The sequence below is a fragment of the Chrysemys picta genome, chromosome 5, assembly GCF_011386835.1.
Source record: "Chrysemys picta bellii isolate R12L10 chromosome 5, ASM1138683v2, whole genome shotgun sequence".
NCBI classification, from domain to species: Eukaryota; Metazoa; Chordata; order Testudines; family Emydidae; genus Chrysemys; species Chrysemys picta.
This window is the reverse complement of record NC_088795.1, coordinates 117,567,069-117,585,196: the sequence shown is the minus strand read 5'-3', so window position 1 is coordinate 117,585,196 and position 18,128 is coordinate 117,567,069. Positions and strand designations below refer to the sequence as shown.

Below are 18,128 nucleotides of genomic sequence, written 5' to 3'. Positions count from 1 at the left end.
GATACCAATAGGATCATGCACTCAGCATGTCAAATCTGCTCTGACGTTTGAAATTAAGATAACTTTTATAAATATTGTGTTTAAATTGATTTTAAAAGTGCTTTAAACAAGCACCTGCTCCTGAAAGGGGCTAAACTCTCTCCACTCCCACTGAAGATGAGGGGGTTGAGCAATATGGAGGTGCTCATGATGGGCTCAGACCCTCTGTTATTATAGGATACACATGTAACTTGTAAAGATGTGACTTTAAAAAAACGTAAAAGCAACTGTTATAATAACTTGTTCCTACACCTTTTTCAACATATAATTTTCTTTGAGATTAATGAGAATTTTCATTAAAATACTTAAAGTTTCTGGAAACCATGGAATGTTTGTATTGCTTAAATACTTTCAAATTATTGGAGACATAGGCCCCAACTCCGCAGGTGCTCCGGGGCTGGAGCACCCACGGGGAAAAAATTAGTGGGTGCTCTGCACCTACCGGCAGCCAAACTCTCCCTCACTGCCGCCGCCCCACCTCCTCCTCCACCTCCTCCCCCCCAAGCGCACCGCATCCCCGCTCCTCCGCCTACCTCCCAGCTTCCCGCCACCATCAAACAGCTGTTTGGCAGCTTTGGGAGGGCAGGGGAGGAGTGGGAATGTGGTGCACTCAGGGGAGGAGGCAGGGAAGAGGCAAACTGGGGTGGGGACTTGGGGAAGGAGTCGAAATGGGGCAGGGAGGGAGTGGAGTTGGGGCGGGGACTTTGGGGAAGGGGTTGGAATAGGGGTGGGGCCTCATGGAAGGGGTGGAGTCAGGGCAGGGCTGGGGACAAAGAGGGGTGGAGCACCTACCGACAGTAGCAGAAGTCGACACCTATGCTTGGAGACATTTTGAAACATGGACCACAACAAGTGCAAAAATAAAAATGGGAACACAAATTTGTAAAGAGAAACAGGCTAACTGATGTGTAAATGGGGAGGCCAGTGAACAGTTCCCTCATTTGCACATAAGTGTGGGATTCTCCACCTGTTGTGCTCCCATTACAAATGTTATCCATTTAGAATTTCCTTGTGAATATCAAATCAATAATTAGAGCTCTGCACAGTTGGTACCCCCAGCTTCAGTGTCAGTGGCAGCTGCTGAAATTGTCTATCAGTTTGGTTTTAGGGTATGTGATGCTGATTTTTAAAATGTCCCTTATGAAAATGTTCTAGCCACAGAGAGGTGTTTCTACATGCCTGAGCTGCTGTCGCTGGGAGATTGAATAGTCCCTTTCACCTGATAAAATCTAAAGACTGATATGTTTCCTCTAATTTTCTTCTCTTAAAGCTAGCAGCTGACAAAGAATCTGACAAGGGCAATATTCACACAGGGTTGCCTTCCCCATGGAGCCAGCTGGAGAGTGAAACTGATGTGATTATGACTTCAGAGCTAGATTGCGCCTTTGAGGCACAATCCAGAGTAAAGTCCAGTGCTGAGCTGCATTCTGCCTCTGAGTTCTCCAACATGCAAAGGGAGGACACACATCATTACACAAATTTGAGATCCAGTTTACACCCCCTGCTCAACAGGTCCCCAGGACCACAATTCTACCTAGCCCTCAGACCGTTGTGTAATGGAGGTGGGGTCTGGAAAAGGATTTATTGTATAAAAAGATGGCAGAATTTGTCTCTTAACCAGTTTCAATCTGCTACCTGTACCCTGCAGAGAAATTCACTGTGCTGTGCAGTATCCCCACCTAGTCAAATGGCCCTAAACAAACACTTCCTCTACCAATGATGGGGATTGCTGAGAATCACTTTCCCTGCTGGAGAACATATACCTGTTACATCTCCCATCTATCCAGGAGAGTCACAATTCCAGGTGTTCTGTGCTGGGCTCTGGAGCAGCTGCCTAGGGGAGAAAACTGGGAGCAGAGGTGAGGCACTCTGTCCCCACACACTGTTAGTCCCAACTAAGTTGCTCCTGTCTATGTCTGGGACAAACTTGCTAAGACAATAGATAATAGAGGTGTATAGGGATACAGAATCTATCTTCCACTCCTGATCTGTCCCCTCATGCTCTGAGCCACTAATATTCATGGTCTCAGCTAGGTGGCCATGGCCATAGACTGGAGAAACTTAGAAAGGGGTTGGGGAATGGGTGTTATAGACCTGGCTTCACACCACTAAGGAATTTCCCTGACCCAGTGAACCCTCGGCTGCCCTTTTAAGGCATGACCAATACAAAACAGCTGGAACAGAGGCAAAACATCTAGCCCAGTATCTTCTCATGTCACTTCAAGCTCAAAAATATTTGTGGCCATATTGCCAAGAAACATTATTACAATGCACCGGTGCAGTGTGTTGCTGTTGCCAATTATTCAGTAAAATAGACTATGACTGTGGGACTTATTCTGGTCTCACATCCGTTTTACACCAGTGTCGCTCCCTTGACTTCAGTAGAACTATTTCTGATTTATACCAGTGCCCAATAAGCATCAGATCTGAGCCCTGAGTCTCAACACCAGAGATATATAGGAGAAGGAAGTGTTTGTACATTCAAATCTTAATTTAATTTAAGGAGGTAAGATTGTCAGGGTTTGTTCTGGGGGCAGACATGCAGGGCAATGACCCTGAATGCCAATTTCCAGGGACTGCCACACTGTTTGGCTTTTTTATTTTGCTGTTTTTTCCACTCTGATTGGCTGGCTGTGGGGTGGTGTTCTGGGGTATTTTGGATAGGGTTACCATATCTCATAAATAAAAAAAGAGGACCCTCCATGGCCCTGGCCCCGCCCATTTCCCCACCCCTCGCCCTGCCCCAACTCCGCCCCTTCCCCACCCTAACTCCGCCCCCTCCTCCCTTCCACTCCCAGCCAGAGGGAAAGGGCTGCCCCAGTGCTACCGGCTTCAGGGTTTGCCAGGCAGCCCCCAGACCCTGCGCCCCCAGCCGGCACTTCCCCAGCGCAGCTGGAGCCCGGGAGGGGAAGCGCCCAGCCGGGGGCGCAGGGTCTGGAGGCTGCCCAGCAAACCGTGAAGCCGGTAGCACTCGGGCTTTGGGCAGCCCCTATGCCTCCGGACCCTGCGCCCCCAGCCGGGCACTTCCCCTCCCGGGCTCCGGCGGCGCAGGGTCCGGAGGCACGGGGGCTGCCCAAAGCCGGTAGCTCTCGGGCAGCCCGGCTCTTAAACAGAGCCAAAGAGGAGCAGAGCCTCCAGCCGCGGCGGCTCTGCGTGACTTACACTGTGTCAGTTACACAGAGCCGAAGAGGAGCAGAGCCGCCGCGGCTGGAGGCTCTGCTCCTCTTCGGCTCTGTTTAAGAGCCGGGCTGCCCGAGCGCTACCGGCTTCGGGCAGCCCCCGTGCCTCCAGACCCTGCGCCGCCGGAGCCAGAGCGGGGAAGTGCCCGGCTGGGGGCGCAGGGTCTGGAGGCACGGGGGCTGCCCGAAGCCGGTAGCGCTCGGGCAGCCCGGCTCTTAAACAGAGCCGAAGAGTCGGGGAGAAGCAGAGCCGCCATTTTCCCGGACACGTTCGGCTTTTTGGCAATTCCCCCCGGATGGGGGTTTGACTGCCGAAAAGCGGACATGTCGGGAAAAAGAGGACGTATGGTAACCCTAAAAATTTTGGAGGGATTTTGTTCTTTTTGTTTCAGCTGCTGGTGGGGTGGTGTTTCCACAAACGTTTTCCACCCTAGCTAGTAAAATAGGGGCCGCTCCTGCAGACTGTTCAATGTACTTGACAATTTGAACAGAGAATTTGAAGAAGTCTGGTACAATAATATCCCTGGAAAGTAGACCCTGCACCTGAATACAAATTATCCTGCCTGTGCGAGCCTGCAATTACATGGTTACATCTGCAGTAAAGCTAAATGAAAATTATAGTATTTCATTCCTAGTCAATATTTAATTTATTGAATATCCAAATATATGATTTTTACTGTAATTTGATTAGACCCACATTTTACAGAACTCTATTAAGGAAGAAAAAAAAATCTAGTTAGCTCAGATGCAAGCACACACTTGCAATATTTGATAGGGTGTAAAACAACTGTTACCTGGACTTATTTTAGGAATTTGCAGTTTGAATGATTTTTTCAATTGTGTTCCCCACTGGACTTGGCCAGCTTTGGGTATTAGAGGAAATATTAATGGTACAGTGCCCTGAACTTCGAAAGTTCCCTTCACCCAGAGATCTCAAGATACTGTGAAATATCAATGCCCTGTGGTACAGAGGAGAAAACTGGGAAAGTGAGCTACCCAAACCATAGAGGAAGTTAGGGACAAAGTCAGTGGGACTGCTCACTTGTCCAAAGGTACATATATGCTTGTGTACCTTACTGAATCACTACCTAAATAAGGCTCAGAACTTAGGTCACTCAGTATTTAAGGACATCCTTTGCTGAATTGCAGCCTTACCTGTCAGAGAAGCATCAGCCTGAGCAGGGTAAATAAACCTTTTTATTTCAGGAAAACTAATTTTACTCCTTTTTTTCTCCCCCTCCACATCCATGGCCCCTTTCCTATCCTGCTCACAGCCATTGTGGTATACTTTTTCACTTTCTCTAGTAAAAGAACTACTACTGTAGTTACAAGACTGCATCTGCCCTGTCAATCTCAATAGAGATAGTGCTCCTCTGAGAGAATGGTGCATGTTGGTATAGGGTCATTTGAAAGTCCAGTGGCCACTTCTAAGGTCTTTATATCTCAAGAGCTCATCCTCCTATCTCCTGAGTGGCATGTGAGTTCTCATACAACAAATACTATTGCAGTAAAATATTGAAGATAACGTGCCACTCAGGTGTCAACAAAAGTCAGGAAAAATGCTTTCTTGTTTTTAAGGCTGTCTCTAGGGAGACAGGGTAGCTGCTGAGGGAGTTAGCTCCAGAGGGGAAGAGAAGGACAGCTGATGGAGAGAATCACCTTGAGCACTGTGCACAAAAGCATGCTGAGCTGTGCAAAGTCCTTGCCTGGCTGTCATATCAGCGGCCACCTGCAGTCGAACCCTGCAGAGGTCTAAGGTTGCTGTAGCAAGATATATATAAGATATATCTACATAGATGCTGCATCCCAGTAGCAGTAAAATATAAAGTTAGGAGTGTCATAAAAAGTCCTACAGCCGTCACAAGACAAAAGAGTCCGAGGTGGCCATAAGAGGGGGAACAACAATCACCGCTCCTTAAAATGGAAATTTAACAACATGATGAAGGAAGCCTGACTGAATGGCAACATCTACTTCCTGAGCAGATGCAAGAAACACATCATCATCTCCAGAGGACTCTCCATCTCTAACCCTTGACCACTACATACAACTCCAAGTGTGTGGGAAAGCTCTCCAGAAGGACCTCAGAAAAACTGAGGAACCATCTTACATACTCCAGAAGGGAACTCCTCAAACAAGAAATTATCACATGCTCCCAAACACTGGAAGGAAAAAAAAATCAGGAAACCTACCTGGAGATCATTCAGGAAACTCAGAACAACCCTAAAAAAGGCTGATGTCCACCATCCAACACAAAAACAAAAAGTGGAACCACCTCTGGGAGATACCATGACACCAGAACCCCCATGAGGACAATACACAACACCTCAACATCATCAACCTATCAAGACTGCCCCTAACTGGAACTGAAGTATCTGTACTCTCCAGGAGACTGGATTTCTGCCCCACCACAGAATCTGATACCATACTAACATGTGGAGAACTAGAAGAATCCTTCTGCTGACACCAGCTCAAGGAATTCTGTCACAACAAAGATACCACTACCCACAACTATCATATCCACACCAACAGTCATAAGAAAAAAAAGAATAATCTGACTGGACACCCTCCAGTAGACAAAAACCACACATTGGATGATAACATCCATTGCTTCAGGGGAAAAAAATCAGTGATATTCTCAGCAAATATTGTATCTACCACAATCTCTCCACTACTGACATAAGATAGCTATATAGCCAATTAAATCCAACTATCAGATAGCGATCAAACCAGCAAACAAAGGGGGCACCATCATAGTCTTTAATAGTGATGACTACATCAACGAGGCTAACAGACAACTCTTGCAACCTACTATAAAGAACTCAAAGGAGACCCCAAACCACAGTTTACACAAGAATTTAAAGATACCATCAAATCCTTCCCCAAACAACTCCAAGAGAAACTCTACAACCTCATCTCCCATGAACCCACCCTGGAGACCTTTTACATGCTCCACAAGACACACACAAACAAGGGAACACAGGCAGACCCATCATACCTGGCCCTGGTACTCTTACTGAAGGAATATAGGACTCATAGAAACCATCTTCAAACCACTCACCACACAAAGAGCCAGCTTCCTCTAAGACACTACTGACTTCCTGCAGAAACTCTGCAACTTTCACAACCTCCCAGAGAACACCATCCTTGCCACAATGGATGCCACCTTTACATACACCAACATCCTTCACCATGATGGCATCACTGCCTCCCTCAAATACTTATAAGATAACATACAGCACTCTGAAATCCACCCCAAATGCATTGACAAACTCACCCACAGCAGCTTCACATTTAACAAACACTTTATCCAAACCATGGGAACAGCCATGGGTACTAGGATGGTTCCTCATTAGGCCAACCTCTTCATAGGCCACCTTGAGGAAGGATTTCTGGAAAAGATGGACCATGAAACCGATGATATACCTGAGTTACATCAATGATATTTTCATCCTCTGGAAAGATGACCTAAACTCCCTCAGATTTCCACCATAACTTTAATAACCACTGTCCATCCATCAAATTCTTTCTAGAACACTCCCACACCAGCACCAATTTCCTGGACACCATGATCAACTTCAGCAATGAAACCCTATAGACAACTATCTGCAAGAAGTCCACAAATCACCACACTTACCTCCACAGATCAAGCAGCCACCCTAGAAATGTCAAGAAATAAGTTTCTCAGCCAGGCACTCAGGTACCACAGAATTTTCTCTGAAGAGAAAGTCTGCATACACACCTAAACACATTTTAAACCACCTTCACTAAACAGGGCACTCCACCAGATATATGGACCACATCATGGAAAAGGCCACCCAAGCTCCCTGGAAGAACCCATTTCAACAATCTGGGGGAACCGCTCACCACGCATCCCAATTTGTCACCTACCACCTCTCAGTGGAAGAAGTCTTTTCTGAACCCACCCTTCTGGCCTGCAAACAACCCCCAACCCTCACCAACCTCATCAACAGAAGAAAGCTCCCCACAGACCAGGGCACACCAACTGAAAGCAGCACCAGACCCTGCCAGAACAACAGATGCAAAACCTGTAAACATATCTCCACTGCTACAATGATCAACACCTCCACACATAACACAACTTTCAAGATCCATGGATCATATACATGCCTATCACAACATTTGGCTTACCTCATCCAGTACATGAAATGCCGCAACAACTATGTGGGTGAAACCAGACAGTCACTATGCTCTTGAGCTCACAAAGAAAAGACAAAAACACCATATCATCCATAAGCAAACACTTTTCATAAATTGATCACTCCATAAATGACCTCTTAGTCCTCTTCCTCCAAGGAAACCTGCGTAATACTGTCAAAAGATGAGTCTGGGAACTTAAATTCATAACTCCACTAGACCCTAAAAACCATGGACTTAAACAGAGACACTGGGTTTATGGCTCATTAGAACGATTTGTAACACACCCTACCGCCTGCTAGCATGTGTGAACCCCTTATGCTTAACAATCTGTCTCAACTTGTATCTAGCTCAGACGCTCTGGTTACCTTCCCCAGTCCTGAGAAAGAGCTCAAAAAGCTTGTCCCTTCCACCAGCAAAGGTTGGTTCAGTAAAAGATATTACCTCACCTATCTTGACCCAAAGGCAAGTCAAGAAAAGTGCCATGCTCTACAAGCACAAAATAAAATACAGGACATAAATCCGGGAGAGGGTATTACAACAGGTTCAGGCACAATTTACCAAAATAAGGAAATGAGGAGGCAACAATATTGTGCTTTGGTACTTTCTGTCAGGAGAAGGTTCCAGAAGGAGATTGACAGGTAAAGTTGGGATCAAAGTCATTCCTGAATGGATGGTAGGGGCTGAAGTGATTTGCTGAAAAAAAAAAATTTTTTGGAAACTGCTTTTGACATGTCCTCCTTGTGGATACCATAGGACAGGCCATCTTAACATGTGTTTTCTTCTTTTACTGTTTGTGAAAGAGACAGAAGATGGAGTGGAATTCTTTTGTGTTGCTTTGGGATAAATGAGTACATTATTGAGAAGACTATTTTGTTGCACTGACAACTGTACATTAAACAAATGTTAAAAGATGAGCAGCATGTTTCTATTTCTTCCTATTGTTCAGTGGATGCTCTAGGGGACTGTGAATCTAAATCCAAATGATAAAAAGGTTCAGAGAACTCTGCAGTCAACTGCACCCCAAACAAATACGCAGCACCAGGAAAGGCTCTCATATTGGGAATTACAAAAACAAACAGTGCTTCATGAACCATTGTCTTCTAGGTAGCATTGCCATCTGCCCCACATGGCACTGACAAGAGTGGATCCACCAGCTAGCTCCTGAAGAGCTCAGAGGGCTGTAGCATTCAGTTTTCCCTTCCCTTACAAAACAGCTACATCTGGCATAAAGAGCCAGGGCCTTTTGGGGAAGGCAGTGTTTAAGATCTTGGTTATTACATGATTCTTTATTATATACTCATTTGTAAACAAGTCATTGGTTTTCCCCATTCTAGCACATGCTCATTGAATTGAAGAACCATTTTCCATCATAATTACATTTCAGCTTGTAGAACTTCACATGTATTTAAATCAATGTAAAAAGTATCTTTGTAACGGAAATATTTTAGTCATATTAAAATAGATAAATCAGGATCAGAACAAGATCATTCTTTTCGAGACAGCCTAACTGAGATGTCTGCTATACTTCTTTCATTTGGTTTTTTTGAAGTTGATTTCTTAGTCCTGCTAAACTCTATGGAAGATATTTACTTGTAATCATATTTACACAATTAACTTAAGCAAATGTACTGTAGTCAGAGTAACTTAATTTAATGTACAACCAAAGTTGCACTTAATTTGATTGTGATCAAAATGCTTCAAAAAATGCAACTCTCTTGGATAGCCTAACCAGAGTGAATGAGCACATCATATTAGTATGAAGAAATCTGCTGCTAGATTTTATCACCAAAAACAACAACAACTAAACATTGATTCTTACCTTTCCAAAACTCCCTTTCCCAATAGCTCGCAGTATTTGAAAGTGATCAAAATTAACTGTAAAAGCAAATAGAAAAGAGATGAATAATAGTTTGTAAAATGCAGACTCAGAAAGAGTTATTTAAAAATTAAAAATAATGCAATGTTGCCTTCTCTTGTGACTTGATCACAACTCTCATGTTATTTAATGTTTTTCTTAAAATCCCAGGTCCTGGAAATGAAAATATGTTTGATGGGAGTGGGGGAAGCATTGTATGCAGTGTTGTTGTAGCCAGTTTGATCCCAGGATACTAGAGAGACAAGCTGAGTGAGGTGATATCTTTTATTGGACCAGCTTCTGTTAGGGTAAGAGAGAGAAGCTTTTGAGCTTACACAGAGATGACCTTCCCTCTTTAAAAATAGTTGTTGCAGAGAAAAGCCTGAAAGTATGAACTGAATGTAACCTAAATACTCAGAAACCAGTGGGTTAATTTTATTTTACTTAATTTTTTTAAAAAAAATCTCACAATATTTTTTTTGGGGGGGGAGGTGCTAATTCGTGGTTTTTGAACATCTAGGATTGGCAATACTGGGCCAATGGAAGGGAGAGGGAGGAATATATCCTAGTGAGAAGTGGATGACCACAACTGTTGCTCTCCCCATCCCCCACCCACAGAGATAGGTGTCAGTTCTGGCCCATGAGTGAATTTTGGGTTGCCTCATTCCACTCCTCTCCTGAGTCAGTCTTATTCACTTTTGAGGTCACTGGCTCTAGACCAATAACTGTCTACAGTTCCCCAGCACAGCAGAGATGGTTTGGAATTTTCACCATTTCATCCACACAGCAAAATGCATTTTGCAAGGCTCCAGAATCAATGCCAACCTCATAGGGGCATTTCATTGTTTGTATAACACATCAAAGATCTTCAGACAAGAGAAACTACAGAAAGTGCAAAAAGTCTGGTTAAAAAAAAATATGTGTTATTGTGATTATGTATGCGATCCTCCCCTCTGCCACAAACCTAGACACTCAGGGTATGTCTACACTGCAATTAGACACCTGGGGCTGGCCCATGCCAGCTGGCTCAGGCTACAGGGCTGTTTAATTGCACCATAGAAATTTAGGCTCAGGCTACAGAGGACCCTCCCACCTTGTAGGGTCCTAGAGTCTGGGCTGCATTCCAAGCCTGAATGTCTACACCACAATTAAACAGCCCTGAGCCCAAGACAGCTGACAAGGGCTAGCCACAGGTGTCTAACTACAGTGTAGACACATCCTCAGTGAAAGCAAGTTACTTCTCTTCAGGTCTGATTTATTATTGAAAAGGTCATTCTCAAAATACTAATAACTAGTAAACTAAAAATTCCATACTAAAGTGTATCTGCACTTACACTTTCTTCACTCCTTCCCTCAGGTCCCAGCTCAGGCTACTCCCAACCTCTCTTGTAACCACATGGGATAATGAGCCAGCTGCACCAGTGAGTCAGCAAATCAGTTAATTGAACAGTTTTCAGCAGTATCATGATCTCCTAATAGGCAAACTGCCATCCTGTTACAGATATGCAACAGCAATGGTAGTAGTAACCACTCTCAGGGCCTCATCTCTTTGTTCAGGCAGAAAATCCATTGAAGTGAAAGGGAGTTTGGATGGTGTGAAAGGATCCGCATCAGTCCTTCCCTATGTGGTTTGTTATCCCAGTGCAAAATGTAATTTAAAAAGAAACACACAATTTTCTTAGATGTAATACAAAGCCTACTTCAGAAGATTTTTATCTTAGCATAGAATGGATTTACTCCAGAGTCACACTAATATAAATTAGAGTAGTATCTGCCCTAGAGACGTTTGCATGCTGTGAGAGAGCAGATTTTGGATTTCAGAACCTTTCTTAGTGGTAGTGTTCCATGAGCTAGATTGAAGGTCACACTACATTCTAAGCCCAGGTTAGGTGGTCGGGCTGGTAGGAAAGGCAAAAATCCATCATTATACTGGTAGTCTGAGCAAATTTGATATTGAGACACAACTATGGGAATGTGTGATTCAGTTTTTACAATCACTTGGCAGAACAGAATCACACTTTAAAGTGAAACCCAAAGGCTACAAAACCACATGAACTGAAAATGGCAAAATTTATTGAAACTTATTTAAAAAATAACCCAAGAACTGGCAACTTGTGTGTTGTTCTAGCTTTGGCTGTCCATTTCTAATGTGCCTACCACTGTGTTAACTGGGCATCTGCAAAATTATGTATAGCACCTTTGCAAAGTTGCTCTGAAAATGTACCACTTCCGGCCAAAAAAACTACTCACAAATAAACAAAACTTCCTAGTCATACTTTATACATACCTGTTAAAAATATCTACCAGCCCAGGTCGAATGGGAGAGTAGAGCCTCTTAAGGTTGATGTCAGTTATATGACATGGTTGCAATTATACAATGGGGCTGCCTGTGATAGCAGGAGACTGGTCTTGATGACCCAGGAACTCCCTTGCAGTTCTAAGTCCCTATGTATAGCAAGTCAATGGGAAGGGCTGACGTCTCAGTGTCACCCTATAACAATGCTTGTAGTGTGTTTTGTTAACTCAATTAATGATATTTATAATATATTTAAATATTAGATAATTTTTGCTAACTTGCAGCATCTTCAAGGAAGCATTGTTGGTCCATTTGTTAGTGCTGCTATAACAAATATCTGCTTGATAATCACCAGGAATTGAACCCAGGAAGCAGGATACTAGAGTGTGAGCTAAACAAAGCAGTGGGTTAAAGGGGTGCAGTAGCAGAGTCATATCATCTACATGGATCAGGTACAGCGGGTACGTGTAACACACACTGAAGAGTGGGCCTACACTGCTGTTGGTGGAAAGCTTATCAAACAGATGAGTCTAATAATATTTTACTCCAAATGAGGGCTTGCTGCTGAAAAAACTGTGCTCCCCTCCCTTGGCCCTGGGCAATCCATGGTTATTATTGATCAAAGCTGATGTCCCGGGGATCTGTTCTTTCAGTGATCCAGAACTAGTGAAGCCCCAATCCACCGAGGTTTCTGCCGTTTTATGCCCTCTTCCAGCTAGTCACGCTGCACAGCTGCACCCACTGAAGTCAGCCCAAAGGAGTGACTTGCAGGATCGGAGACCAGGATCTCAAAGCTGATCAGAGATGTACATCCCTTGTAGCATGTAAAGGTTAAGAGAGAGATGCTCCCCTCCGCTCTTGATTAAATGGTAGAGAGTGATTTTTACCCCACTATTTGGCAGCTTTTCTCCTTTGCAAACAAGCTTAATTCTGTAACTCACATACTACACCCCTTTTGATATTTCTTATACATTTTATTGATTTGGTTTTAAACCAGACACCTCTGTTTAAAGAAAATGTCATTTGATTGAGCATGGCCTCCTGCCTGCACTCCTTAGGTAGGTAAAAGTCCTATTTATGTGAATAGGAGTTTGGCCTCAGAAAGGATATGATTGGGCTCTTTAGCTAGGCCATAGATTGATTTTGGCTAGACCAGCGTAAGACTTGTTAGGCTGGATTTCCTCTCAATATAATTCAGGAGAAAATAAGTGAGAGGAGAGTCAGGTTCATTGGCTTCAACTGACATACTGCAGACATGCAACAGGCAGAGCTTGGATCAGAGTCTGGGCCACTAAGGCTGGTTCCCAATTACAGCTGGATAGCATTTGATGTAGATTTGTCTCCAGCAATTTGAAATTAATTCCACACAAGTTACAACAGGGATATATTATATTGTTATACCGCACCGGATTGATTTTGAAATGATACATTTCAATAAGGGGGGAGGGACAGCTCAGTGATTTGAGCATTGGCCTGCTAAACCCAGGGTTGTGAGTTCCAATCCTTGAGGGGGCCTTTTAGGGATCAGGGGGCAAAAATTGGTCCTGCTAGTGAAGGCAGGGGACTGGACTTGATGACCTTTCAAGGTCCCTTCCAGTTCCATGAGATAGGTATCTCTCCATATATTATATTTTATTTTTGTAAGAACCTAGATTAAACATTCATTTTTAGCTAGGGGAAGGAAGTTTATTAATGTTTTCTTCGACCCTATTTCTCTAAATGTTGTTCTTAATGGTTATCATTACTCTTAATGACTAGGATAATGTATTTATTATAGGGGATTTAAATGTAAATTGGACTTCTTCAAGAAGAAAATGATTAAATAAGGCATTTGTCCCTTTTGGTTTAACTCAGATTATTAATAAACCACATACGAGTGATTAAAAATACAGCCACAATAATTGATTTAATGTTCACAACTTTCACTCTCAGCATGAAGCTTAAGTGGAAGGTTCCACTTTTCAACCTAACATTAAGAGAAAACAATGTTGTCTTTGCGTGGGTTGCTATAAAACAAGTCCCTTACTTTAAATTTTAAAGTGAGTGTCTACTTCTAGGTACTGAAGTTAAGACGGGCAAGGTGGATCTGCCAGACAATGAAAAGGGACACAACCAATTGGTAGTTGTCAGGCAGGTGAAAAGGAATCCTGGCTTCCTATAGCCATGCCAACCTGAACTGTGATCTTCATAGATAACAAAAACACAGGTTGAATCCTGGTCCTATTGAAGTCAGTGGCAAAGCTCCCTCACACCTTAGATTAAAAACAGAGTTGTGGGGTCTGGGTCAACGCTTAGATAGACGCTCCAGCATCTCTTCTGCAAGAAGCAGTGCTGCTGATTCAGTAGGTGGCATTCTTTCCTCTAAGTCAGTGCTGACCCAGTGCTCTCAGCATGATGCTAGAGAAGGGTAGAAGGGACATTTTTTCAGATGAGAGGTCAGTCAAAAGAGCAATATTCAATTTTAGGACTATGATATTTTAAACAGTAGACCTATCAGAGGTCAAGATGAACAGAAAAACATTAAATATAGCAGAGAAAGGTGTGTGGAGTAATATCTTTTTATTGGACCAACTTCTGTTGGTAAGAGAGACAAGCTTTGCAGCTTACACGGAGCTGTTCTTCAGGTCTGGAAAACTTACTCAGAGTGTCACAGCTAAATACAAGATGGAACAGATTGTTTAGCATAAGTAACACATGAAGAGCCCTATGTATACTCTAAAGGTTGTCTCTCTCACTAATAGAACTTGGTCCAATAAAAGTTATTAGCCCATACACCTTTTCTCTCTAATATCCTGGCTACAACAACACTGTATACATTAAATATAGAAGTCAGCTTAGCAATACAGATGTGACTAATAGAGTATTGTAAACTAAATTGAGTACTACCTTAGTGTTATACTAGTCCATTGTCCTCAGGTATTGATTTTCATCCTTCCTTCTGACTTGCCTTTTCTTGTACTTGCCTTTTCTTATTTAATAACACAATTTGTATGTTCTTTTAGTGTGTTTTTCCCTGTTGTGAACATTTAAGACTGCAGTGCCACAGCTGATGCTGAGATGAGCCATGGTTGACCAGGACCTCCAGTAGCTCCTGTGCTTAAAACATCATCAAGATCAGACAGTGTCTGTGCAATGAGGGTATCACAACTACAGAGTTCCATCCCTTAAAGTATTACACATCTAACACTCTTGCAGAGACTGGCATTGTATCTAATGATGTTTTGCTAGCGTAACCCACACATGTTCTGGGTGTGGTGTTCTCAGGGCCAGCTCCAGGCACCAGCTAAGGAAGCCGGTGCTTGGGGTGGCCCATAAAAAGGGGCGGCACTCCGTCCGGTATCGGAGCGGCACATCCGGGTCTTCGGCAGCGGGTCCCTCATTCCTTCTCTTCCTCTTTGAGCTGTTGCCGAAGCGGAGGAGAAGGAGTGAAGGACCCGCCGCCGAATTGCCGCCGAAGAAGCGGCGTCATTGAGCTGCTGCCGAAGTGCCGCCGCTCGTCTTTTTTTTTTTTTTTTGCCGCTTGGGGCGGCAGAAAAGCTGGAGCCAACCCTGGTTGTTCTGTCCCATCTAGTGGCATCAAGACCACTTAGAGAAAGAGATAAAATGAGTCTGCTCTACAGTCTTAGCTAACAGCTATAGAGGCTCATGCACTAAGCTCTAGAGGTCCCAGGTTCAATCCTGCCTGCTGATGACCAGGAACTGTCGGTGTTACACTAGCACAGAACCCACGTGAGACAATGGTATGGCTGGCTTGGGAACTTGTTCTTTACCAGCAGTAATATGACTATTGCTCTTTTAAAAATAGTTTTCTTGGTATCCTTCACTTGGGAGGAAAACATTTCCTTCCCAACTTTTGGGGAAGTTGATTCATTTTATCTTCACTAGTTTTTAAGCAAGCACCATTTGCAAGTGGGTTATCATGTGTAGCATAATAGAGGTTAATGGTGCTTTACAAACATGTAGGAAAATAAAGTATCTCATGGAGACTGCAGTCTGAGAGCCTGATCTTGCATTTGTTACTCATTCAAATTTCCAACCAGCATGAGTGGGAGTTTTGACTAAGGATTCCAGGATCAGGCCCTACATTAGATCCAGCACAATGATTAAGGATTAGATGTCAGGAAGGGATTCTTTCCCCCAGTGTATTGTTTATTTTATTTTATTTTCTTCCTCTGAAGTATCAAGGATGGTCATGGCTGGAGATGGAACATTAGAGAGGACCGGGGCTCTGAGGTAGCAACGAGCATTCTCTCTTTCTCTCTCAGCTGCTTGGCTGGCTGGTTTTTGCTCACATGTTCAGGGTCTAACTGATCACTATATGTGATGTTCGGAAGGAATTTCTCCCCAGCTCAGATTGGCAGTGACCTCAGTGGTTTCTCACCTTCCTCTGCAGCATGAGTGTGTGGTTCACTTGCCAGGATTATCGGGGTATATCTCACTTAATCATTTCCCTACCACTGTGGAGGCCTGGGCCACTGGTGGCATCTCAGTCCCTCCTATTCTCTGCCTGTGGCACATAATAGTCTAGTCTCCTGTGGGTTGTAATACTTTGGTTTAATTTTGGTTGTTGAGTTTAGCGGTCAGGTGCTGGGTCCCATTGGTGGCCTGTGATATGCAGGAGGTCAGAGTGGATGATCTGGTGGTCTTTTCCAGCCTTAAACTCTAAGACTATATTTGAGAGTGGGAGCAGATGTGCTAGAGCAGAGGTTATGAGTGGAAAGCAGGGAGTGACTCATGTGCTAAGTGTCAGAAGAGAGGACTGTAGCACGAAACGCAACTAAAAGAATTCTGTAAGAATGTGTAAATTATAGTAAACCTTCATACAGACTCTTTAACTTAAATCTTTTTCTGACTCGTTGGCATGTCGATTTCCCCAAATCAGATTCCCTTACACTTATGTAAATGAATGCCGTTTTAGAGAAGTAATTCTAAGAGAATTTAAGCAAGCCTATAGGAGATCTAACTTGCTCATCAGCTCTGAGTCTGGCCCTTAGAATATAGATTTTACTTGGGCATTTTACAGAGTCTAGAAATTAGTTTGGATTCCCCTCCCCCATCCCTCTTCCACCCAAACAAATTCAGAAAACTTGAAATCAAGCCTCTCCCCCCCCCCCCCCCGGGATGCCACCTGGAACTGAGGTACATATTTAGATCAATCAAAACATTTTGTAAATTCCTGTCAATTTCAGCTAATTGTTTCAGTTTAAAAAAGGGGGAGGGGGGAATCAGAAATGTTGAAACCGTTCCTGATCCCAGGTCTCCCATTTCTCAGGCCAGTACTCTCACAACCAGCCTATAGGGTGAGAGACCCATTGCAGAATAACCAATAACAGTGGTCTGGGCACTCCCATGGGGGACCTGCGTTTAAGTCCCTATGCCAGAGTGAGGAATTTGAATATGGGTCTTCCACATATCAGATAAATGTCCTAACCACTGGGCTACAGGATAGAAGGGGGTAGGAAGAGTTCTCCCTTCACTTCCAAATTTCCTTTCCTTTGATTAAAAAACAAATTTATAAACCTGCCAACACTTCCTAAATAAATTTAAAATACTGTTAAAGATGTCTAATATCAAAATAAAACATTCTGTTTTGGATCAAACAAAATACTTCATTCAACCCAAACCTATTTTTATTGACTTTTCAATTTGCAGACAGTTCCAAAACGTTTTGGTTTGGGGCTGACCCAAAATGAAATTTTATATTTTGTAACTGCCAACAAACCAAAAAATAAATAAAAAAACAATAGTTATTGGCACAGCTCTGGTTGTGAGGTGCTCAGATAATATGGTAATGGGTCCATTTCAATACTAAAAAATAGATAAAATAATACTCGGAGTTAATATAAATTAGCCATAGAGTTGAGTACGGAACCGGATGCCCAGTCCAGCCATACCGCCTCCCAGATGACATTGGTATAGCTGAAAGGATGTAACACAGCAGAAAGTTCCTAATGCGGTAAAAAGATATATATTGGAAAGTAAGATATACACATTTCCTGGTCTCCCACCCCTCAAAAAAAGTAGACCATTAGGAAAATAACATTCACATCACAGTCTATTGACTTTTTACAGCCACACTGCAGACAAACTGGATAATTTTCATGGAAATGTCTATTACTTATCCTTTTGCATAGACTATACAGAATTATATTCATAATGATGTGTTAAAATAATAGAGTCTTTTACATGCATTCACCCCACTTGCATTATTCATGAGTGGTGCAGTGATTCGAGCTGAATAAAAATAAGCAAACCATTATTTTCACGCAGATCATTGCATATTTGATGCATGCCACATCGGATAGGAACACAAAATTTCCACTCACTGATTTGTAGGTTTACTTAGGAATTTAATTTAAAATATTCTCATTTTCAGCATCATTTGTTCAATTGTAACTTACATGTGGCTGAGGTGATGATATGAAAACAGGGTGGATTTTGTAGAGTGCTGTCTTACCTATTGTGTGCTCAATGTGGCTGAGATATATTTATTATGTAAAAATATCATTAGCCCAATTATATTAATAAGTGCTATTTGAAGAATATTACACTCCATAAAATAAAATATATACCTCAGCTTAAGTGGTATAGATGCAGATA

General features: G+C 43.0%; 1 protein-coding gene across 3 annotated transcripts in view; it reads right to left on the bottom strand.

Annotated features, from left to right (window-relative positions):
- The window catches only part of STK32B (serine/threonine kinase 32B), a 321,652-nt gene that overhangs the window by 219,506 nt on the left and 84,018 nt on the right, over positions 1-18,128 (bottom strand). For all 3 annotated transcript variants that reach the window (XM_042855471.2, XM_008170158.4, XM_065597090.1), the window contains one exon: positions 9,197-9,252. In XM_042855471.2, coding sequence (XP_042711405.1) covers positions 9,197-9,252 — 56 coding nt within the window. The remainder of the gene's footprint in view (positions 1-9,196; positions 9,253-18,128) is intronic.